We start from the raw sequence: 25445 nt of genomic DNA, 5'->3' as shown, positions 1-25445 counted from the left end.
ACCATTAGAACTCTCCTTGTATTTTGGTCTGTTTGTACTGACAGATGGTAGGTTGGACTCCATTGCATACACTGTGAAAGAGAAGATTTACACACATTAGATAGTAGGAGAGCTATAACCTGACATTCCATTTTCCTAAAAATGTGCATAATGTACATAATTTATTTGATAATAAATATAATAAAAATACCTACCCCTGGAAATTCTAGCTATACTTTAGTAACCAGATCACAACTTTAAAAATGTTGTAATGTGATGGCAACACAGAAGCGCATTTGGAAAACCTTCTACGGAGAGCTCCTCCTATCATAGTAAGAAAGTAATTAAGTCTACATGCAAACCACAAATAGTGAAAACTGAGAAAAACAAGAAGAATATTTTAAAGAAAAGAAAAAATGTCATTTATCTTCAGGCAGACATTAAACTCTTGCATACCTGATCTAAGTTTGACAGACTGTTTGGATCTTGACTGAGAGCCTGGTATTGGCCCCGAAGTTTGTCTCCTGCAGCAATCTTTCTGAACTTCTTAAGATCCACAACATATAAAGCACTACAAAAACAAAAATTCATTAAGTTTTGCATAATTTGACATACCTATTAGAAACTGGGAAAAACTTGATAACAAGGAGGCAAATCCTGTGCCTGCATTAAAGGAATGTTATTTTAAGTAACTAGCTGAAGCCCCAACACAAGAAGTGAACTCAGCATGTGCTAATCAATCTACCACATGGATTTAGGGTGGATAAAAAGAAATCAATTAAAAAAAATTAATCAGATTTTTTCATGTGTTATTTAAATTATAAATTTTTCTTAAAAATAAACCTGTTTAAAATGAAATCTGAATTTAATACAAAAATGTTAAGCCTAAAATTATTATAATCTCTTAATATTCAAATAAAAATAAACATGCTGAATCCATAAGCCTCTATCAAAAACTTTGAGTTAAAGGCTGTTTTTCTATATAGACAATCAGGGGGAAAACTAACTTTTGAGGTTAAGCTTTATAAATGTCACAATAAGTCATGTACCATATTGACAGCTTGATCCTGTGGAGGACGCAAGGGCTGTGCTACTGGATGCAAGAGACTAGCAAAGGCATCATAGATGTTGGGACCCAGACTCTGACACCAGGAGACACCATCATGTATCTCATACAGATCATTCAATAAGTCCACCTGTGTGCGCTCATTCTCCTATTTTACAGCTTCTCCCTACTTGAACTCTGGCTCAGTTCTCAAATTATGAATATCTATGCCTTCACCCATCATGGAAACTTACTCTCAGGTTCATGGAAAAATACTGATCTGCCCAGTAACTATCAGCCCTTACTTCTGGATGGTTCTCAGCACTTCAGGTAAATGGCCCTTCTCTGTGTCCTTGCATGTGTATGCAGACAGAGATGCAAACAGAAACCCATTAATTTCTCAATTGCTTTCCTTTCTGTCTCTAAACAAATAAAATATTGAAGTCTAAAAGATATGTAGATTATATAAGCAGAATTTTTAGATTGTTGTGAGTTTATTTGTTTTCTGTAGGGGTGAGAGTTATGTAACAAGGCAGAAGGAGCAGAGTGTGAAACCAGAAAGAAGCAACACTGGTGTCAAAGCAGGACACTTTGTGAAGAAGGGACAAAATTCTTCACAATGCAGCCCTAGACATGGTTCACTCATTATGACTGGCTACTTTTCCACTTGGCAGAAGAGTGTGTGCTAGAAGGTTACTGGATACAATATATGAGAAGGAAATTGAACAATGTGCCGAAAAATTGGAGGGAAATTTGTTAATCTGCATCTTGATGGGCGGAGCAATGTACACAATGATCCAGTAATATGTGTTTGTGTGACAAGAGAATATGGTGTTGTCAATCTTGCAAAAACAACTGATACAGCAGAATATTTAAAAGTAGCAGCAATGGAAGTAGAAGTAAAAGCTATAACGAACTGTGAACAAAAATTCAAGTGTGTAGCTTTGTCATAGGCAGTGTTGCAAAAGTAGCTCAGAAAGGAAGAAATTTAGAAAAAGATAATAAAAGGACCTAAAACTTATAACATATAGGTGCAGTACTCATTTGATAAATCTTTTTAGCTTAATATATAAGTACAACTCCAGGAATAAAGGAAAATGCTGCTGAAATTGCAAAATACTTCTGTAACAACCACTTTGCTTTGGCTTCACTGAAAAGAGCAGGACGACCCAAACTAAATCTCTGCCAAGATGTACAGTGGAATTCGATGGTTGACTGTTTTGCGCTATTTATTAAGAACTGAGCTATTCAGTTCTTAATAATAGCTGATGACAATTTGTGAAAAACATTGTGACAAAATAAATGGAAGTATCACAGACTAAGTAGTCAACGCAGACTAAAGAGAAACATAGAAGATATGCTGACTAAACTGAAATCTATTTCCATAGCCGTGTCAAACTGCAGAAAGATTGCTGCTATATTGCTGATGCTGTTGAAATTTGGAAAGATCTTCAAGAGACATCGAAGAAATAAATAACAACAAAGTTAAATTACAGGCAGTAAAAAAAAAAAAAAAGAAAGGATGGAACAAGCACTTACTCCACCTCATTTTCTTGCCAATATTCTCAACCCAAAGTACCAGGATCAATGTCTAACTGCTGAAAATAGAAGATGCTTCTATGACATGGGCATCACCCATCAATCATGCCAAAAGTCATAAAATTATATGGCTGGAGTGATCCATTTAAGTAATACATGTCTCCTGATTGATGTTTTAAAGAAAGTCACTGAACTGGTGAAGTCACTAGCTAAGCACCTGAAACCAGAGTTTGCTGAAGTGCTAAACCAGCATTTGACAGCAGCAGCCTATTCTGCAGGCACAAAATATATTTTTTTCATTTGGACGAATTCATTCAAAGCTGAGAAATCAATTGGGATTTGAAAAAGCAGGAAAACTGGTCTCTGTCTTCCAGTCTATGAATAAAAATGAGGAGGGAAGGGATGAGAGCCACTAGTTTGAAAAGTTTGAAGGACAGACTACGTAACTTAGGAGACTGTTGTCTCATTTTCAAGAGATTCAGGCGAGAAGGAACTTAAGCTCCACTCACTTTCAGTTAGGGATTGTTGAAATTTTTCCCAGGATAACCTGAAAACATCAATTTAATTTATTGACTACAGTGAATCCCTCTGTTTAATAAATTATTTAGTTGTATATATGTAACATGTTTTGTATATCATTCACCATTTTCTAACATACTAAAAATGTACAGTTAATAAGAATCTGAAAGTATTAAGCTATATAATTGCTTAAATAAATGTATATCATCCTACATGGCAAAAGATGTACCAAATGTAGTGTAAAGGTTCTATTTAGCTGTAAATCAAAATGTTTTAATGGTTATATCGACCAATGACAATGCACCTTTCTTTAGAAAATAACTGCAGTACAAATGGAAAAGTTCATTAAAATTGATTATTTAAATCAAAACTTTCCACTTAAGTGATTTAAATCACGATTTAAATCAATCCACGTTGCATCGATTTTATGTTTTATTTCCGTCTCTCTCAGGATATCTAAAACTATTTGATTGTTATTGAATGCCTTACTGACAAAAGACCAAAATTTTAAACATTTCTACAAATAGTCCAAAAATACAAATTAATGTTCCAACCTTATGTGGTATTTCCTTTTTCCAAGATGTGATGCCCAATACCCTGATTTCCAGAAACGGTACCCATCCATTTCTGTGCGACTGTCACAAAAGGGGACATATCCATAGGGAGCTCCATTTAGATCTATATCTCTAAGTTCTTTGAGGTCACTTCTCACAATCTAAACAAGAGAAAAACAGAAAACACTTCTTTTTAGTAGTTTAATGTTGTTTTGCCTCCTTTATATAGATATATTCCAAGTGCCAAATGTACTCCACAGATTTTTGACAGAAATGAGTCTAGTCTGTTAGACTAATAGTCTGTTACAATATGTTTATCTAGTTACTTTTTTTTATTATTGTGGTAGGGTCAGCCTCTGCAGCACATCTCTGTGGGCTGCTTCGCAGTTGGATCTGATAACTGACCCCAACCACCTGATCCCCAGTCAATCAGGATCAGTTGGAGGCAGCCGGCGGAGATGAGCAGTCACAGGCGAGGCTGAACCCTACCCTTCTTAAAGGGCTAGCCAGCCTGGGACAGGTTATTATGTACAACTTCAGTTGATCATATTTAGGCTTGGAAGGATTAGATTTTTATTGGTAAATGTCAGTAAACATCAATTTCACCATACACACACAAATTTATGAAAACATATTTCCATCAATAATAATTGAAACTTACAGATAGGAAAAATAAGAAAGATGCTACTTGAGAACTTAAGAGTTTGATTTAAAGATATTTACTTTATATATTTTGACCTGTGATATTGACAATGTGTTTAATAGTTGTAAAAAATTTAACTTTTTGAATCTGTGTCTACTGTCATTAAATAATTGTCTGACACACCTACTAATTTCCTGCAACTTCAAAACTTTAAATCAACAAAAATTAAAAAAATGCTTAAACCCCATAATTTTGCACAAATAGGCAAAAAGCCTTTAAAACAAAAATATATAGATGCCAAAATTATAAAAATTGAATTCTGCCAAGCCTCATATTTAATAAATAAAAGAAATAATAAGTAAAAAGCATCATCTCTGATTTATAGACCAACATTTTTGGATGCCCAAGCTGACACACCTTAAAGAGGCATGATTTCCAAAAAGTGACAAGCACCTCCCTTCTGAAAATCAGGACTGTTAGGTATGTCAGTTTGGCCACCCAAAAATTGTGGCACCCAAATCATTAGTCACTTTTGCAAATCTAGGCCATATAATAGCCTTACCTTTCGGAAAGGTTCTGAAGATGCTTTACAAACAGTATCTATTCAGCACCAAAACACTTACAAAAAGTATCCTGGGATTTTTAATGACCACATGATCATCACATCCATCTGAGACAGCACAATGGCTCCAAGTCTATGGTGTGAAGGTATTACTTCATTAATGAGTAAAAAGGGCTGCATACTGAATTTTGGACACCACATCATGCAGCACCTTCAGTAATGCTTAGTGATGGCCAATCCAGTTACTGAGACCTGATGAGATCAATATCTGAGACAGGATATCTACAGGGATGGTAAGGGTTGACATGAACCAATGCAAAACCCTGCTTTCAGATGTATTTTTCTAAAATTGTTTCCTACCTGGTCAGCATCAACAAATATTATTTTGTACACAGCCAGTGGAAAAAGAACATCCAGAAAAAGAATTTTGTAACCCCAGATAATTCTTTGCTTTTCAGTCTGTTGATGAAGCCAGCGGGGCCACTTATACTGTACTAGTTCATACTGGAATCCATATTCTTTGGCCATGTGAGGAATAATTTCCTAGAAATGGAAAAAGAAAAAAACATAACTTTATACAGTGCAATATGCACAGAGGTTATGTGACTTGTGCTAGGTCACACAGCAAAGCTGGCATTGTTGATACCCAATCCCATAACTCCGAACTCCCATTTCTATAAGTTAACCAACAGATAATGCTCTCAATTATAAACATTCTTGTTGTCCTTATCCTATATATAATTCTCCCCCTCCCCCGCATTACATCCTTTTTTTTTAATGCCCCCAACTGATTTTTTTTTTTTTATCTTTTAGGGTCAGGACATGCTGATTAACACCATAATTATGCACAAAATTGTTTTATAAATGGAGTCTGATGCAAAATGAAACTAACTACAACGACAGTTGGTGCACTTAACATGCTTCAGCTGCTCTGGCAATTTCCATAATTCTAGTGGTCTTCCCAACTATATGTATTTTTCTCAAAATGATATAATCTGTCAGAATACAAGAAACTTTTAAAATGTACCCATTCTACCTTGGTTTCAGAAGGAAAAAAAGATCTTATATAACAGCCGCTTAAGAACTTTGATATTAATATTTCCATAACGTAATGATTTTAATTCATTTAGTGATTTTAAAATCCATTCTAATTATAAAAAATATGATATTCAGTAAAAGTGACCATGCATTGCTATTCATTTTACTATTCTTATTAACAATGCAAGCACAATGAAAAATGGACATTACACTTACTTTAAATGTAGGAGAAAGATAATTTTTCAGAAACCAAAATTTAACAGGTGTCTTGGTATGGCGCAGAACGGAAAGCATCATAATTCTGTGGAAAAAAAAGTCTACAATAAACAAATTAATATATTCATGAAATCACATTTCAACCATAACATCAAAAGGGATTTTATAGTTTTAAGACCCATTATATATTAGAAATAAAAACTTGTAGCAAACCTGATTCTATTTATGATTCTTGCTAACACAGTTTAAGGAAGGTTTGACTTCCATGATCATAAACTGCATTCTGACATAGATTTTTCTAGACCACTTTTAGACAGCTAAGTCTACACCACACTGGCCAAACTATATTTAAATCACATTAGAAGGAACAGCGTTTAAATAAACATGGGTCTACTAACAGGTTCTATCGTAAGGTACATACACATGTGACTGAAATGGAGCTGCTCTGTAATAATTCATAAATACTGTATGTTAACTTGGTTATTGGGATGTTTATTGTATGACTGTATTGGTTTAGTTTAATAGGGACTGTAACAAAAAACAAGCAGGAAGGAGACAGAATGGCTCAAGATAAGCCACTCTTCACAAACACTGACAGTGTAAAGGACAATGCCAGGTCAGAAAAAGGCCTAGCAAAGCAGAAAATCAGAAAAACAGTGGCAGGTTTAAAAGTAACATTCTCAAGAGAGAGACAGAAGAGTTGCTTGGGGAAACAAGACCGAGGTACATGACAGCCTGCCAGAGGAGTCTGAAGAAGCTGATCCTGCCTAAGTTACTATCAGAGGATGGTATGCCTCTCGGTAAGAAAGACATGGGTATAAATAGTTTTCTCTAAATGCTTTGTCCCTCCTGCAAAATAAATAATTTTATTTTAAGAAAGCTATTTTGAATCATTGTAGTTCACTGGTTACAGATTTCGGGAGGGAAGAACTGCAGGTGTCCAAGCTCAGTCAGACCTGCTAGGTAAGAACAGTTGACCCCGTAGTACAAGGTACTACAGCCCTGGGACTAGTCTAGGGACTTGTGCACACCACTTACGTCAGTATAACTTATTTTGCTCCCTCCTGAAGGATGTAAGTTACACCAACCTAACTGCAGGTATGGACAAAGCTATGTCGTCAGGACAGCTCCTCCTGCTGACATAGCTACTGCCTCTTGCAGAGTTGGTTTTATTGTGCTGACTGGAGAGCTCTCTACAGTTGGCATGAGCATTTTCACCATCAGACACACTACAGTGGTGCAGCTGCATTGGTGGAGCTGCACTGCTGTATCACTTCTAGTGTCAACTAGCCCTAAGAGTGGGAGAATTACAGAATTCCATTCTGTGGGGATGCACTCAGAGAGAGGACAGAGGTACAGCTATCCCTGTAACAGCACACACAATGGCAAAAAGGGAGAATGGAGAGAGGTAAATAGTGGTGTCCCCCAGAGATCTGTACTGGGCCCAGTCCTATTTAACATATTTATTAACGATCTGGAAAAAGGGGTAAACAGTGAGGTGGCAAAATTTGCAGACGATACAAAACTACTCAAGATAGTTAAGTCCCAGGCAGATTTTGACAAGCTACAAAAGGATCTCACAAAACTGAGTGACTGGGCAACAAAATGGCAGATGAAATTTAATGTTGATAAACAAATTAATGCACATTGGAAAACATAATCCTAAGTATACACATACAATGATGGGGTCTAAATTAGCTGTTACCACTCAAGAAAGATCTTGGAGTCATTGTGGATAGTTCTCTGAAATCATCCACTCAATGTGCAGCGCCAGTCAGAAGAGCAAACAGAATGCTGGGAATCATCAAGAAAGGGATAGATAAGAAGACAGAAAATATCATATTGCTTCTATATAAATCTATGGTATGCCCACACCTTGAATACTGCATGCAGATGTGGTCTTCCCATCTCAAAATTTTAACATATATTGGAATTGGAAAAGGTTTGGAAAGGGTGACAAAAATGATTAGGGGTATAGAACGGCTTCCATATGAGGAGAGATTCATAAGACTGGGACTTTTCAGCTTGGTAAAGAGGCGACTAAGGGGGGGAATATGATAGAGGTCTATAAAATCATGAGTGATATACAGAAGTAAATAAGGAAGTGTTATTTACTCCTTCTCATAATACAAGAACAAGGGGACACCAAGTGAAATTAAGAAGTAGCAGGTTTAAAACAAACACAAGGAAGTATTTTTTCACGCAATGCACTGTCAATGTCTGGAACTCCTTACCAGAGGGTGTTGAGAAGGCCAGTTCTATAATGGGGTTCAAAAGGGAGCTAAATAGATACATGGAAGATAGGTCCATCAATGGCTATTAGCCAGGATGGACCTGAATGATGTCTCTAGCCTCCGTTTGCCAGAAGCTGGGATTGGGTGACAGGGCATGGGTAATTTGATGATAACCTGTCTGTTCATTCCCTTTGGGGCACCTGCCATTGGCCACTGTCAGAGGACAGGATACTGGGCTTGATGGACCTTTGGTCTGACCCACTATGGCTGTTCTTATGTTAATCTTGGTGAACTGTTTCAAAAAATCTGTGAACAAAAGCAGACTAAGCAGTTTGACACAACACACTACAATGATTCCCTTAAAACAATTACGATTTATCAGATCATTAACCCGTGGATACAGTAGTATTAGCACATATAGGGAACGGGCCCTCACATTATAGTATGTGGATTTGGGGCCAAATTCAGCCATTATCTAAACAGACGTGACTCCAATGAAGTTGTGGAGTTACTTTGCATTGTGGAAGCAGAGAAAGAAGAGAGGGTTTAAGTGTAGCCATTAACAGCAGAGACAGAGCAACTGTTCTGCTAAGTTTTAGCCTAGTAGAAGCAGGGCCCACATCAGAAGCGAGTGGAAAACAGCAGAATAGTCAGAGTGACCTAGCCTTGAGATAGCAATGGTCTGAGACAAGAAAGTGAGAAAATACTGGAATAGATAGCAAATAGTCTAAATAAAATGTAGATGTTTTTAATTAAAGAACGTCATAAAGAAGTATAAATGTTTGTGTGATTTTGCTTGTACTTTGGAGAAACTGCGCAGAGATGCTCTCTGCCAGTTGTATTCTTCCCCTGCAATTGCCTGAATAAAGCTGTCTCTGATTTTGTTGCTTCCAGCCTGAGAATGGAGTTTTGTTTCTTCCACAGCATATATAAATAAAGGTGAAACAAAGAGTTTGATGCGTCAGTTATTAGTCATCGGGGTAACATACAGAGTATAGGGGGACGCTGGTATTTGGTTATGGGTTAGCATATAGTACATACAGTCTGTAATGTCCCCAATGCGGCGTGTACGGTGGGTGGGATCAAGATACAGTAGGGGAGCAGTGAGGGTACATCGCTCATACAATGGGTTACACATAGTCATGATTAGAGTAAGCGGGCCGGGTAATGGGGACAGGATGACCCTCACATGGTGCAATCCAGATTGGTGGGTTCAAGGCTCAGGGGATATAGTTTAGTAGTGGGGGTTAAGGGTTCCCCCCCCATGGGTGCATGAAGCCACACCGGCTCACCCCTGGTATTGGCGGTGGCCGGTGATGTGTTCAGTGTGGGGTAGGCAACCTATGGCACGGGTGCCGAAGGCAGCACGCAAGCTGATTTTTAGTGGTACTCACACTGCCACCAGTCCAAGGGGGCTCTGCATTTTAATTTAATTTTAAATGAAGCTTCTTAAACATTTTAAAAGCCTTATTTACTTTACATGCAGCAATAGTTTAGTTATATATTATAGACTTACAGAAAGAGACCTTCTAAAAATGCTAAAATGTATTATCGGCACGCGAAACCTTAAATTAGAAAGAATAAATGAAGACTCGGCACACCACTTCTGAAAGGTTGCTGACCCCTGACATACATTGATGCACGGCATTAAAAAAGGATTTTCTTTAAAAGAGAAATATATAATATTCTTGAACACACAGACATTGGATCAATTAGATCTCTAGTATAATTCAATAGTAGAACCAAAAATAAATTTGATCCTTCCTATGTACATTTTTTCTATGCTATGTTATTATTCCTATTGTTTTCTTAAAAAGAACAGCCATACTTCCTAAAAACTGTTTAACTTTTTGATGAACTTTTAGAGTATTCCCATTAAATTCTTAAGTTTTCCTTTTTGCTTAAGTTACCTTAAAAAGCGTTCATATAAATGCCCTGAAGCAACTGAAAAAATATTTAGAATATTTTTCTTCTCCTTTTCTTCTGTTTGAAGATCTGAAAAACTTAAAAATAAATATCTGTTATAGGCTCCGTAACTAGGGAGAAGGACAAAGACTATAAGCCACCCAAAGAACTACATTAATAGCAGGGTTATATATTGACAGAATTGTAAGTAATGGTTTCTATACAAGCTCAACTCTGCCCCTATCTTTTGCATATGTATTACAATACAGTCTTTAAAATTACATGACCACTTTCTATCTTTCCAAAAGGCCCAGTGAACTTTCTATTCACTGCAGAGTGAATGGGACAGAGTGAGTGTGAACGAGTAATATTTGTTTTTATCATTGTTCAGTGAGTGGACCACAGCCTCATTCACTAACCATTATTCATCCAGTCTCCAGGAAGCTCAAACGTGCTCTCCGTTAAACCTTTCAAAATTTGTATATGTTGTCAAATTACAAGTGAAAATTGCAAACAGAACATTGCCAAGGATAAGATACAAAACTACAGGACACCCTGTCATTTTCTATACTACCATATCCACCATGCACCATATACTTGCACTCTGAATAACGAAGACAGGAGTGGGGATGTCCTGTAGAAAGTATAGGTTATGATCATATAATTAGTATTATAAGAAATGCTAACAAAAGGGTAAAATTAAGGTTCAAAGATTCACAGAGTTTAAGACTAGAAGGGACCGACAAATTGAATCTGATCTCCTACATATTACAGGCAGTTACATTTCACTCAGTTGCCCACATAATAAGTGTAATAACTTATGTCTGACTAAAACATATCTTCCAGAAAGGCATCTAGTTTTGATTTGAAGACATCAAGAGATGGAGAATCCACCACTTCCCTTCATAGTTGGCTCCAGGGGTTAATCACTCTAAAATTTCAAATATGAATTTGTCTGTCTTCAGCTTCCAGCCATTGGTTCTTGTTATACCTTTCTTCATTAGATTAAAGAGCTCTTTAGTACCTAGTGTCTTCTCTGTACGAAAATACTTATACACAATAATCAAATCATCTTTCAGTCTTCTTTTTGATAAGCTAAGCAGGTTGAACTCTAAATCTCTCAATAAAAGGCATTTTCTCCAGCATTTGAATCATTTTTGCGGCTCTTTTCTGCACTGTCTCCAATTTGTGCAGTCTAGATGAAAATATCTAAATAGCATTAAAAAGGAAAAAAAACAGTTATGGAAAACATTATGTAGAATTTAGATCCACAATGAGCTTTCATCTAAGGAATATGGCAGGGGAAATACCCATGAAAATTTCCCTCTCAGATTTCTGCTGGGAGGAACGTAACCCAATTAACACAACAGAAGGACTCCTCAGTTCCAGTTCCCAGCTCTACCCCAGGCTGGAGCAGCTGACAGTAGCTATTACATGGAAATTCCTTCTGAGCCCCCATGATGTTATATGAATCAAATATGCCATGTAAATAATTGTTGCAACCACTGTTATATAATTGCAACAAATCTTATATGAAGTATGTCATGTAAGGTGTCAATGGAAAAATTATGATTGATTAGCCTATTTGTATGCATGTCTAAGCAGGATGAGCTCTACCCTGATATCTGGTGGTGAATTATGGGAAGTGTGGAAAGAATATCAGGAAGGTGAAGTCAAGGCAGCCTGGGATGGTTATTTTGACAGCTCTGGGATCCTCAATTTCTTCGTTATTGCAGCAGGATAAATAAAGTGTTGCCAGCTGATTATGTGAATGAGGAACTACAAGATTGCTTTATAACAGAAATGTCTCAATATAAATTAAATGAAACTTGCTAGACAAGGGACGTGGGTTCCAAAACCCAGTGAACTCAGAGAGCTTGGGGGCTGGTGTGTGTACCTGATGACATGGGCCCCTTTTGAGGGCCTGGAACACCAATTGCACATCCTCCTCTCTCCACTGTTAAAGAGTAGAGCTAATTTTGATTCCATTAGGACTCCATCTAGAGACTGCTGAGCTGAATTCATGTTGGGCCAATGGTGCACCACCACCAGTGCTCCCCTACTAAGAGCTGAAATCACTGAAAGAGCTGAACTGAGATCATGGAGTGCTGTGTTAACTAGTGGGGGAGCCTGAAGACCTATCGTTAAGTGGCTGGCAGAGCAGTTTGCAGTGTGTTGGAGCAGCCCATGGAACAGTGAGCAGAATGAAGTGGTTTGCAGGGACAGCTGGAGGAGCTGCACAGCTGGTGTGGTGGAGCTGATTGTGGTGAAGGCTGCAGCAGAACTTCACGGAGAGGCAGAGCAGTTGGCCCTGGCCCACATAAGGTGCCCCTTAACACCCTGTGGGGACTTCCCCCCTTATTTCCACCCAGGCTGGGGGGGTAAAACTCTGCAGATAAACTTTTGAATTCTAGGGTGGCACTGACCAGAGACTTTTGGGTTGTTGGACTTTGGGGTGATTGGACTTAAGACCCTAAGGAGAAAAGGACATTGCCAAACGTACTTGGAGGTGGGTTTTTGTTTATGGTTTGTGTTATAATCCTGTTTCTGGTATTTCTCCAATGGGATGCCGCATTGATTCCTTCCTTTATTAAAAAGATTTTACTACACTCAGGCTCCGTGCTTGCGAGAGGGGAAGTATTGCCTCCTAGAGGTGCCCAGGAGGGTGTGGTATGTAAGTGTCCCAGGTCACTGGGTGGGGGCTCGAGCCGGTTATGCATTGTGTTACTGAAACGGAACCCCTGGATACTGAACCCGGCCCTTGTTGCTGCCAACTCAGAGGGGCAGAAGGGTTACACATGTATCATTTTTGTGTTGGAAGTTGTGAATATTGACTATATATCTGTGTTTCATATGTGTTTGCTCTTGGGGAACACCCACAAGGTAGTTTACCTCTGATCTAGCCAGCACATTGTGAATGGACTATTCAAGCTGATGGCCCACTAATGAACATAATGTGTCCTGGAAGAAGCTTATCCCCACCTGATGGACATTCCTCTGGATGTTTTAGCCAGAATAATGGGTTCTGGCCCCAGCTATGACATACTGAAGCATGCAAGGGCATGTGACAAGCTCATGTGACACTGGACTCCATCTTGTGCCTGTACTTTTCCACAAACTGTGTTGGGGGCTTTGCTTGGAACAATGAGTTTCCCTCCACATGGTAGAAGCTATAAAAAGCCCTCAAAACATCTCCATTTTGTCTCTTTCCTGCTCTGATCCCTGGGCTATGGACTTTAACTAACAGGAGCATTACAACCAGTGCATTGAGGATTTTCCAATCTTTTGGATGTTACCAGAGAGATTATAAGTCAGCAGTTTATGTCATCACTGCTTCAAACTTGATACAAGAATTCTGCAATTGTTGTACATACTTGATTCCTTTGACCATTTTAACTCTCTCCTCTTTCTTTTCTCTTATAAATAAATCTTTAGATATTAGATACTAAAAGATTGGCAAAAGCATGATTATTGGGTAAGATCTGAGTTATATATTGACCTGGGTATGTGGCTGGTCCTTTGGAATGAGAAAAACCCTTTGGTTGATGAAACTGGTTTTAAATAGCCATTCATCATTAAGTCTAGCATGCCATACCTCTCTCCCTTTTATCATGTCCTTTCTTCCCTCTTGGCTTTGCCCCCACCGCTGCTTAAGAGTTAGGTGAGGATTACCTCACTGTAGTCCCAAACTGACCAAGGGAAGGGGGGTGAGAGTCCAACAGATCCTTTGTTGCTGCCTAGGCCAGTGTCCTTTGCTCCTGTGAGGCTGGGCTAGATTTGTCCCACACATCCCTGTTCAGGTGTGAACTGACCCTCTTCCCCTGGAGAGTTTTGCCTGGGCCTCTGTTCCTGGAGAGTTTTTGCCTGGGCTTGTTTTAAGCCATGAGGACACATTTTCAGCCTCAAAACTATATACATAAAATTACAACCTATAATGTTACTATAATAACAATGCTCAGTGCATCATGAGCCTTCCGAAGACACCCAACATGACAAACTTTGCATTGGATACCACACAATCATATAATAAGGATGAACATGGAGGTGAACGGTGTTCCCCTGAGGTACAGAGTGTCACAGTGTCCCTATGAGTTCTCCACTTGAGGTGACCCCGAAGCAATAGCAAAAAGAGGAGCAGCTTTGGAGCTGAATCCAATAAAGGACTGTCAAGGCAACAGCAGCTTTTGATTTAGAGGCACATACCAGAATGCAGTGTTTGAAAAAAATGCATTGATATTCACGTTGCTGCTTTGCAAATTTCAGCAGTTGGCACATTTTTTTTAATAGTGCCATGGAGTTAGTTTGGGATCTTGTAGAATGAGCTGTTCAAGAGGGCTGAACATTAGCAGCCTGGTAACAAGCCAGAAATCCACTTTGAAAGTCTTTGTGTAGAGATCATGGATCGTTTAGATCTGGTCACAAATGAGATAAATAGACCCAAAGACTTTCTAAACAGTCTAAATAGAAGGCTAATGCCCTTGTAATATCGGTGTCACACTGGGGGAAAAAGCACAGGAAGGTGGATAACATGGTTAATGTGGAAATCAGAGAATATTTTAGGTACAAACTTGGGACATGGGAATGATACCTTATTCTTCAAGAGAACTGCAAATGGGTGAGGGGAAATCACCCATTAACGATCCTAGTTTCTTGACTACAAAAGCAGAAAAGCTGGTCACTGAGAACGCCGTTTTCATAGATAAGTGCAGCAGAGAAAACTTAGCTAGTGGCTCAATGAAGGATGAACAAAGACTGAGAATCCCAGCACAGGGGAATGAAAGGCTGTAATAGCTGTCAAATTAAAACTCCGACTGAACTCATGGAAAGATCTGACTTCTTTAAATCCAACAAGCAATCAAGAACGGCAAAGAGGGAAGAGTACACCAATTGTGAGATCTCTTCCAGTTTGAAGATAAGTATTTCAAATAGACATCTTTCTGTGGTTTAGTAGGACCTCTTGTATCTCTGTCACACAGGAAACCTCTACGCTTGAAAACCCCTGAAAACCCAAGCTCTGTGTTGGAGGATGGCCAAGTCCAGATAGTGTTCAACTGGAATCTTGAGACAGCGGGTGGGAAATGATCAATGCCGCAACACTGCAAATGAAGTGAGGTGAATCAGGTAAAGGTACCAGACTTGCCTTGGACAAGTTGATGCAACTCTAGAATGTCTCTAGCTTTGACTTATTTCGTCAGCATCCATTAGAATTAACAGTATCAGAGAATGTGCACAGAGAAAGTCCCTCATCCAAGAATGAGAAAGGTGTCTTCCAAGGACTGATGATCCAGATGCACCATCAACCTGAATTTCTTGCACTGTTTGTTGGCAGTAGTTGAAAAGAGGTCCATTTTCGGAAACCCACAAAGCCAGGAAAATCTGTTTGAGAATCCAAGGATCCAGTTCCCATTTGTAATTCTGGGAGAAATGTTTGGTCAGATCACCTGCCACGGTGTTTTGCATGCCTGAGAGGTTAAGAGGCTGAAATGAGAATGTGATTGGCTATACATCACTTCCATAGTTTTATTGTTTCAGCACAGAGAGAGAGGAATATTGCTTCTCCATGCTGATTTATGTAGAACATGCACGCTATGTTATCTGGCATAACTTTGCTCAGTTAAGGGAAGAAAGTGGATACAGGTGTTCCTTACTGCTCATAATTTTAGGAGGCTGATGTGTAAGAGAGACTCTTGAGGCAACCATTTGCCTTGGATGACACATCCCCCAAGATGGCTCTCCATTCCATAAGTAGCAAAGAGTCCTGTGGCACCTTATAGACTAATAGATGTATTGGAGCATGAGCTTTCGTAGGTGAATACTCACTTCGTTGGATGCATGTGATGCATCTGAAGTTGTGATAATAGTAGGAGGAGGCCAGGTAAAAGGAAATCATGCATGAACTCTGGAAAGGTCTTTCCACCAGCCATGTGAGTGTATTACCCGATAAGGGACAGATACCAACTTGTCTAGACCATGTTTATTCAGGATACAGACTGTTCTGAGACAACTCTGGAAACAGCAAAGATGAAGCCTGGTGTGTTGTGTTATGAAAGATGAAAGTACAAGCTGACATATGACCCAGCAGTTGGAGGCAACTTCTTGCTGTTGTCTGGAGCCTTATTTGAATCTTGGCAATAAGACTGGTCAGTGTTGTAAATCTGTCCACAGGGAGGTAAGCTCTACATGTCACAGCATCCAGAGAAGATCCTATGAAGTCTATCTGTTCAACTGGAATTAAAATGGACTTTTTGATACTGAGATGAAGTTCTAAGCTGCAGATAAGGACATGGCTGGCTGTATTACACAGAGGACTCTGATGTACAACCAGCCCTTTAATAGCCAATTGTTGAGACAGAGGAAGATGATTATTCCCTGCCAACAAAGATAAGAGGCTACTATTACCAGGACTTTGGAAAATACTCCTGGGACAGATGAGAGCCCAAAAGGGAGTACCTGATACATGAAGTGATGCTGGCCATCTTTGAAAAGAAGAAACCTCTTGAGAAAGGAGTGATAGCCATACATGATCTGAAGGACTGCAACCAATCCACAGAATCTAATGATAGAATTATAGCTATGATCCTGAATATCTGATTTCACTAAGGTGTTTTGAAATATGAGATCTAAAATTGATCTTCATCCACCATTCTTTTTCGGAACCAGAAAATACTTGGAATAAAATCCCTTCCTGTCTGTGCTGAACTGGAACTACAGCCTCTATGCTTAGAAGAGAGGTAGTCTCCTGTTTCAGCAAATGTTTGTGAGAAGAGTCCCTGAGGAGGGATGAGGACAGGAGTGGGATGAGGTGAAATGGATGGAATAGCTTGATATTATAATCTTCAAAACCCATTTGTCAGTTGTACTTTATTCCCAAGCAGCTCAAAAATGGAAGAGACTGTCTCCAGAGGGAGGGCAGTGAGTAGTGTGGTATAGCTGAAGATTCCCAAGGTGGGGATGTTCTGGACCTTTGACCACACCATCAGAATTGACATTTAGATGAGTAGGGGGGCTGGGTGATAGCAATGGTTGCAGTAGCAGGCCTTTTCTTTTGATATCTCGGTCTCTTAGGTGGTTCGGCCAGTCTATGAATGTCAGAGAACTGGAACAGATGGGATCTCTGTGTTGGGATCTATTAAATTTTTTATTTGCAGGTGTATATTGTGATGGGGCAAGGCCAGATGGCTACAGTAAAGTACTGAGAAATAGGTATGTTAGTCCCAGGCTAAACAAATCCCTAGTACCCTGGTAACCAAATGGCAGTTGCTCCAGGTTAATCAAGACACCTGGAGCCAATTAAGACCTTTCTAGAAGGCAGTGGAGATAGCTACTTTAATTAGAACACCTGCAGCAACCACCAGCAGGGCAGGCATACCGGGCACCTTGGGTTTAAGGACTCACCAGTTCAAGGCAGGAGGGCCAGAGGAGAAGGAGGCGAGTTGGGAGCTGGGGACAGAAGCAAGGACCTGAGAGTGAGAGTGTATGCTGGAGATTTAGGAAACAAAGCATTTATCAGACATCAGGAGGAAGATGCCTGTGGTGAGGATAAAGAAGGTGTTTGGAGGAGGCCATGGGAAGCAGCCCAGGGAGTTGTAGAAATGTGCATGCAGCTGTTACAGGAGGCACTATAGACAGCTGCAATCCACAGGGCCCTGGGCTGGAACCCGGAGTAGAGGGCGGGCCCGGGTTCCCCCCCAAACCTCCCAACTCCTGATCAGACACAGGAGGAGCTGACCCAGACTGTGGGGAAGATCACTGAGGTGAGAAAATCTGCCAAGAAGCGCAGGACCCACCAAGGTAGAGGAGGAACTTTGTCACAATATATACTGACAGACTTGAGTGTGGCCTTCAAATCCTTTACAGTGTGCATGGATTACTCAGTGGACTCACTGAAAAGCTTTCAGTCTGTCAAAAGAAGGTCTTCTCTGATATTTTGGACCTTCCTAGAAAATCTCAACTGCTTCAGCCAAGATGTTCGACTCAGGACAACAGCAGAGATGGAAGGAGCTTCAGTGTCAGCTACCTCTAGAGAGGCTCACAACTGGGTGCCTGCTAAGAGATGACTCAGTTATGAACTCAGCCTGGAACTATTCTTAATGTTCCGGGGGAAGATGATTAATGAAAGTGTTGAGTTTATTGTAGTTGGTGTGCCATCTTTGCCATCAGAGCTGATAATTCACTATTCTAAACTGCAGGGTTATGGAAGAATAGTTTTTACATCCAGCAAGGTTGAAGGGCTTCTGGTCTTTATCATATGATATGAGTCAGTATGCTGTTAGTATTGCCTACCATGCTTACTAACAGCCTCTACAGCTAAACAGTTGGGAGGAGGATGTGAAAATAAAAACTTATAATTTTTTCTGGAACAAAGTACTTTTTATTTGCTTGCATACATTGTAGTTGTATGTGTCAGACTCCAGCTAGTTTTGGCAGGACGCAGTGGAGCCTCATTTACTGGTAAAGCTATACAACCAGAGGGTCTCTGTGGAGGACGTCCAAGAACTTAAGTTGAGACACTTGCATCTTCTCCAGTGGGATCTGAAGCGATTCAGCAATCTCTTTCATCAGCTCCTGAAACTGTTTAAAATCATCAGTGTAAGAGGGCAGAGAAGGTATCATAGCTTCATCTGGTAGAGATATTAGTTTGTGGTGTTACCTCCTTGCCCACTTTAGTCTATTGCTCCTCAAATGCCTCCTCTTCTGGTTGAGGCTCTTGAGGAGGGAGAGATGGAGCAGAAGACTGCCTTTCATGATGATCCACAAGGAATAGCTAGGAGCCCTTAATATTTTCTAATGATAGGCTAACACCAGTAACAATACAGCCATTGTGGGGAACCATAAGGTAGTGGGGCAGGACTCTAGTGCTGCTCATACCAGTGAGAAGTGGCTAAAGATTGTCTTGCCCTGAGGCTTCTTTCTCAGTTAAGATGTCCAGAAAGATGTCTCTATGGTGGTATGTAGGGAATCTCTGCACAGAGATCTAGGAATCTGAAGAAGAGAGTCTTCAGCATACTCTACAGAAGGAGCAGACACTGAAGGCAAGAACGGTTGTCCATATGGTGCTGATGGTATCAGAGAAAGGTACGATCTTGGAGACCCTGCAAATCTCATCATAAACAATTGTTTGATAACCATTAAAAAAAAGGAAACTATTGCACCTCAGACACTGACAAGTCCTTGTAGAATTTAAGCTCCTGTGGTACTGGGTAAATCTCCACCAGGATTGGATGAGGCTCCAGATTAACTGTTGTCGGTACCAAGGATGTTGACAGTAGTATCTTGTACAGCCAATGGTCCTGGTACTGAGGATGATGACCTCAGAAATACTAATGTTGCAGCCTGGGTCTGCAGAGGTGGTAATGAAAGTTACAGATTTTCTAGAGTGTTTAGAGTCTCTGCTGGAGCAGTCATGCTCGGAGGGTACCGCAGAAAACTTCAGTACTGAGATTTGCATGGTATCATGGGTCCTTTGAGGACATCAAGATCTTCAGAGAGCCCCTGGTACCAGAGAGAGCTTCCTGGAACCTGAAGTCGTCAAAATGGTCATTCTTGATGGTGATCAAACCTTTTTTGAATTAGGCTCTCTCTAAGGAGATCCAGCACTCCCTCCCCATGGGACCTCTACTAGTACCTCTGTGTTCTTACCCAAAAAACAGCTAGGTATGGAGGTTGAAGGGGCACTGTTCTTACTTGGAGGCCAATGTTCCAGGTCTGTGTCTGTGGGCTGTATCTGGGCCTCGATCTGAGGCTGGTCAGAGGAAACACTCCATCATGAGGAGCCTAAATGTAATCTCTTGGTTTTTTTCAAAATCTGCTTTTAAAAGCTGAGTAGATCTTGCATTTGGCTGGAATGTGGGTGTTTCCCAGATAGTAGATACACCAAGAATGTCCATCGCTCACTGGTATAGATTCTCAGCAGGTAAGGCAGCGCTCGAATCATGGGGATTCTGGTATGCCAGGTTGATGACAACCCCCAAGGAAAACCCTTCAGAAAGGGGGGTTGATGGCGAAAGGGAATATAACCCAGAAAACTTTCAATTAACTAAAGGAGTATGATTATCAAAAGAACTAAATAAACTGAACTGGAACTAAGACCTTGAGGCTAAGCTAGAGCAAAGCTGAAATGGGCACACTAGATGCTCCACCTCAGACTGTCGAGCAGTTGAGAAGAAACCAGGTGAGGTTCACCTGCACAGCTCTATATATCCTTGGTACAGGGCATTAGGCTATCTAGAGCACATACCGGGGCAAATGGGCACTGCTACTGAAAAATCTCTGATCAAAAGGTACAAGAGGTATATATGCACCTGCAGTGGAGCACCCATAAGGACATTACTCAAGAAGAATTATGAGTTACTTACATCCTTATTTTTGGACTTTCCTCCATATCTTTCTAGTGATTTCCACTTTCAATTTGAGAAAGGCATACATAATTTTATTGAAAAATAATACATTCCTCAGAGTAGATTAATACAATCACAACTGTATCTAAAACATCTAAAATGTATTTAAAAATATCTAAAATATATGCTCTAGGAATTATTTGGGGGAAGTTCTATGGCTTGTGTTATACACGAGGTTAGACTAGATGATGACACTGGTCCATTCTGGCCTATGAATCACTATATAATTGTAAAACAAATCTAAATTATTTAAATTTAAACTTTAATATATACCCAGCAGAAAAAAAATGTAGAAACACTGTTTTCACAAATTTTGTCTGCTAACAGACATTATTGCCATAGCATAGTCTGCTTTAGGAATTCAGTTTCATACAAGTACCATATTAACAGCTGATTTTTAAATTTCTTTTCCCTAACCCCCTGATTCTCATAATCAGATTAAGTCTATGCCATAAGGTGATAAAATGCATATTTGTGGAGCAAGCTGGATGGAGCATCTGGAAAAGGGAACGGAGGGATAAACAAGGAAACAAAATAACTAACAAAATGTTTACCTCATATCACCAAGTATATTTGTTTCTATGCTCATCTCTCTTGTCTATTTGAATTATAAACTCTTTGGGGTACGGCCTGTCTTTTCTTATGTGTTTGTACAGTCCCTGTCACATTTTGGAGCTACCACACTAAAAATCATAAACTAATAATTATCATCATAATCATACTGTATTGGCATGATCCAAGTGGAAACAAACATCAGTTACCTTGTAATGGATTCCTGTGCTGCTTCTTCTTCTGTAACCTCAACACTAAGGAGATCTTCATCAATTTTATCAGGTTTTTTTTGTACCTAGTCATTAAAAAAAGTAGCATTCATGTAATCTGGGAGGTTAGCTAGTAAATACAGTAGCTGTAAAATGGACCTATTGGCCAGATGAACTAGTGTCCTAGTTTTCTAATTCAGCAACTCAATTCTTTAACTGTTTGAAATTACACTGTAATAACACCATTTCATACAATTCAAATGTAAGTATTTTGTACACAGTGTAGACTTAATCAGTCCTGTCCACCTGGATCTTGAAAAAAATTTCCATACTAGCATATATTCTACAATGTTATCTATATACATTTCTCAGATTCAGTCCTCTTCCTTTCTTAGATATAACAATAAGAAGTCCTTGTGGCACCTTAGAGACTAACAAATTTATTTGGGCATAAGCTTTCGTGGGGTATAACTCACTTCATCACATGCATCAGTTTCAACGAGAAACTGCAGAACTGGAATGAATTTGCAAACTTGACATCATCAAATTTGGCCTAAATAAAGACTGGGAGTGGCTGGGTCACTACAAATTTTTTTTTTCCCACTGTTGATATTCACATCTTCTTGTCAACTGTTGGGAATGGGCCACATCCACTATGACTGAATTGGTCTTGTTAGCACTACAAATGTTTCTACTGACAGAGACTAACATGGCTACCCCTCTGAAACCTCTCTTAGATATGTGACCCATCCTTTCCATGTACTTTGTAAAATTTGCTCCAGGCATGTCAGAGAATAGTAACTGATTATTCAAGATCATATGCGGATTCACATCCTCAAATCAAAGAGCAGGCATAAGCATTCTGTGTTTGTATATGTAAAGAGTAACTAATAATACACAAAACTAGTGACTCAGTGAATCACAAGCTCCCTCCTTGTCTCCCCCTTGCTTTGGGGAAGGAGAAAACTGTGACAGATTTATACCTGTCGTAGTGTATGCCCCTCAACACACCTTATACTCCCTCTACTCTCTTGTGCCAAAGTCCAAGACAGGCCATGCCATTTAATTGAATTTGCTAGATGGCCTCACTCTCTGAACTTACAGGCATAACATGTCTGCAATCCACGTAAGTTTTTCAAACACTAAAAGTGTCTGAATGTATGTAATTCTATCCAAATTAATTTAGACTTTTTTTTTATATTGTCAAGCTAATGTTATTAGCTTTGTGTCAGTACTGAATCAGTAAAAACCTGTGGCTTTTTAGTTTCTTCACAGCTCATGTCTCTGAAGATATATCCTAGGTCTGATTTATTATAGACAAGACTGCAACCTAATTTAAATTAGATACTATCTGCAACGTTTGATACAACTCTATTTATTTAAATTACTTGGTTACAACAGATAAGGGGACACTAACTTTCCAACCATATCATTTACCCAATTTTGACCCAGGTTGTGTGCAGAGGCATCTGTGTGGTACAGGGTGGGGTCAGCTGCCTCTATGGCATTTTATCCCATTTCCCTCAGATCCTGGAACCTTACATCCATGGGACTGGGGAGGAGACCCAGAGGAAACATGTATTGTTGCCTCTGCCCTGTAGCTCTGTACCTTTCTCAGACTCTGAAGGTCCAAAACTGGGACACACTGCATGAAGAAGACTCAAAAGGAGAAACTAAAAAAATAATAATGCCAGAAACGTGGGATTCCTTACTCCTTAACAATAGGTAACTCTTCACATAATCTCACTTTCATTATTCTTTATTTCTGATGTAATTTGCAATTATAGAAGCAAAGGGACACCAAATTTTTATGGAATGCAGGTAATTCTGGGACTATCCTTCAAAATGATGGACAGCTGAAAGGCATGCCCGTGGGAAATGCAGAGTAAAATTAAAAGAGCCAGCATCAGAGATGGAAAAATACTGTGGCAACTCCGACAGAGCAAAGATGTTGGAAATGATAAGGGGGTTGGGGTGAAAGGGCGGCAGAACTGGTGCAGGTGTCTCTGGTTTTCAGTTGACTGTAAGGGATCTGTTGGTTGTAGGAGCTAAGCCCTCGTTTCTTTCACCAGGGAGATTAGTCTTGCATCTTCAGAGACGAAAGAATTCATAGGAAATTATGTAAGGGGAAAACTCAATCTTTCCAGTCACTTACACAGGATTTTTCTGTGTAAGGGACAACTTGGGACTTAGCATTTATTATAAAATTATAATATTCATTCTATTGAAAAAGATTTCTCTTTCATGCCATGATATAGCATATTTTATGGCAATGCAAAAAACATCCAACGTATTAATTGATGGCATGAATCCATGCATCTGCGGATTTAGTTATCAAAAATTGAATAGTATAGTTTGACTTTCATCTTGCTGTTAAACATAACCCAAGGCACCTGAGCATTATTAATATGTTTAAAGAAATGATGCACACACAAAATGATCTGCTTACATACTTTGACTGTGAGAATTTTGCTCCTGAAGTTGTTTAATATCACAATAACATCTTCCAGGTGGACTGGAGAATCTGCTCCTTCATGGCTATAAGGAAAACAACAACAGATATACAAATGTATACACTCCTTAAAATATTACATATATTGAGTTTTATTTTTATTTTAGAACTGTTTACATTTCCTGAAGCTAAAAATGTCTGTGTACAGTATATCCTACACTAGTTTTCTGATGTCGGAACCTTTCTCAATTTTTCTTCTTCACAGTGCTTAATAGGCGTCTTCATACAGTTATAGTGAAATGAATGATAGGTTCTTTCACAATAATTGTGCATCATCACTGCATAACACAAGAGTGTCCTCATGACCACATAAGACTTTGCATTTTCAAATATCAAAATTTTCTTTGGAAAGAAGACTCTAAAATAACATATCTTGCCAAACTGAATACTTGAATGTTGAATTTTTATTCCTTTGACTACTATAGAAAAACCCTACAAATTACACTACTCGAAGATTCTTCAGTCACATGAGGATTTAAAACAAACAAACTGTATTACATAAACGGGGATATTTATTGAGGTTTAAAGGAATTTCCAGTTTTATTAAGTACTAGGATTAAATATATGATGAAAAATATTAAAAACAATTTTTTGTTATGTTAGGGACTAGTATCACTGCTTCTTATTAAATGTTGCTCAACACTTCCCTGTAACGGGGCGCACAAGAAATGCTTACTCACCTCGTGCCGTAATGGTAGTTCTTCAAGATGTGTCCCTCTATGGGTGCTCCACTATAGGTGCACTTGAACCCTGTGCACCTTTAATGAGAGATTTTTCATAGTGACATCCATTTGGCCCGCACATGCATGTTACTCCACCTTGTGCTCCATGCAGTTACTATACAGCACTGTACAGACTAACTGTCCTCAGTTCCTTCTCTACCGCAAAGACCCATGACAGGGAACTCTGAAGCAGAGGGGAGGAGGGTGGGTAGTGGAGCACCCATAGGGACACACATCTTGAACTTCAGTTACTGCACAGAGTGAAAAGAATAGGAGTACTTGTGAAGGTATACCTTCAAAGCAGCGGCACTGCTACGGGTACCTGCATGGACCCACTGTATGCCAACATTTTTATGGCTGACTTAGAACAACGCTTCCTCAGCTCTCGTCCCCTAATGCCCCTACTCTGCTTGTACTACACTGATGACATCTTCATCATCTGGACCCATGGAAAAGAAGCCCTTGAGGAATTCCACCATGATTTCAACAATTTCCATCCCAACATCAACCTCAGCCTGGACCAGTCCACACAAGAGATCCACTTCCTGGACACTACAGTACTAATAAGCGATGGTCACATAAACACCACCTTATACTGGAAACCTACTGACCGCTATACTTACCTACATGCCTCCAGCTTTCATCCAGATCACATCACTCGATCCATTGTCTACAGTCAAGCTCTATGATATAATCACATTTGCTCCAACCCCTCAGACGGAGACAAACATCTACAAGATCTCTATCAAGCATTCTTACAACTACAATACCCACCTGCTGAAGAGAAGAAACAGACTGACAGAGCCAGAAGAGTATCCA

General features: G+C 39.5%; 1 protein-coding gene across 2 annotated transcripts in view; it reads right to left on the bottom strand.

Moving 5' to 3' along the window:
• The window catches only part of UGGT2 (UDP-glucose glycoprotein glucosyltransferase 2), a 273527-nt gene that overhangs the window by 29428 nt on the left and 218654 nt on the right, over positions 1–25445 (bottom strand). For both annotated transcript variants that reach the window (XM_032785015.2, XM_032785017.2), the window contains 7 exons: positions 23846–23930; positions 21393–21478; positions 10240–10332; positions 6096–6180; positions 5202–5384; positions 3637–3797; positions 436–550 (listed from right to left, as the gene is read on the bottom strand). In XM_032785015.2, the coding sequence (XP_032640906.1) occupies positions 436–550; positions 3637–3797; positions 5202–5384; positions 6096–6180; positions 10240–10332; positions 21393–21478; positions 23846–23930 (808 nt within the window). The remainder of the gene's footprint in view (positions 1–435; positions 551–3636; positions 3798–5201; positions 5385–6095; positions 6181–10239; positions 10333–21392; positions 21479–23845; positions 23931–25445) is intronic.

This window comes from Chelonoidis abingdonii, chromosome 1 (assembly GCF_003597395.2).
Source record: "Chelonoidis abingdonii isolate Lonesome George chromosome 1, CheloAbing_2.0, whole genome shotgun sequence".
Lineage (NCBI taxonomy): Eukaryota > Metazoa > Chordata > Testudines > Testudinidae > Chelonoidis > Chelonoidis abingdonii.
This window is presented reverse-complemented; position numbering and strand designations above follow the sequence as displayed.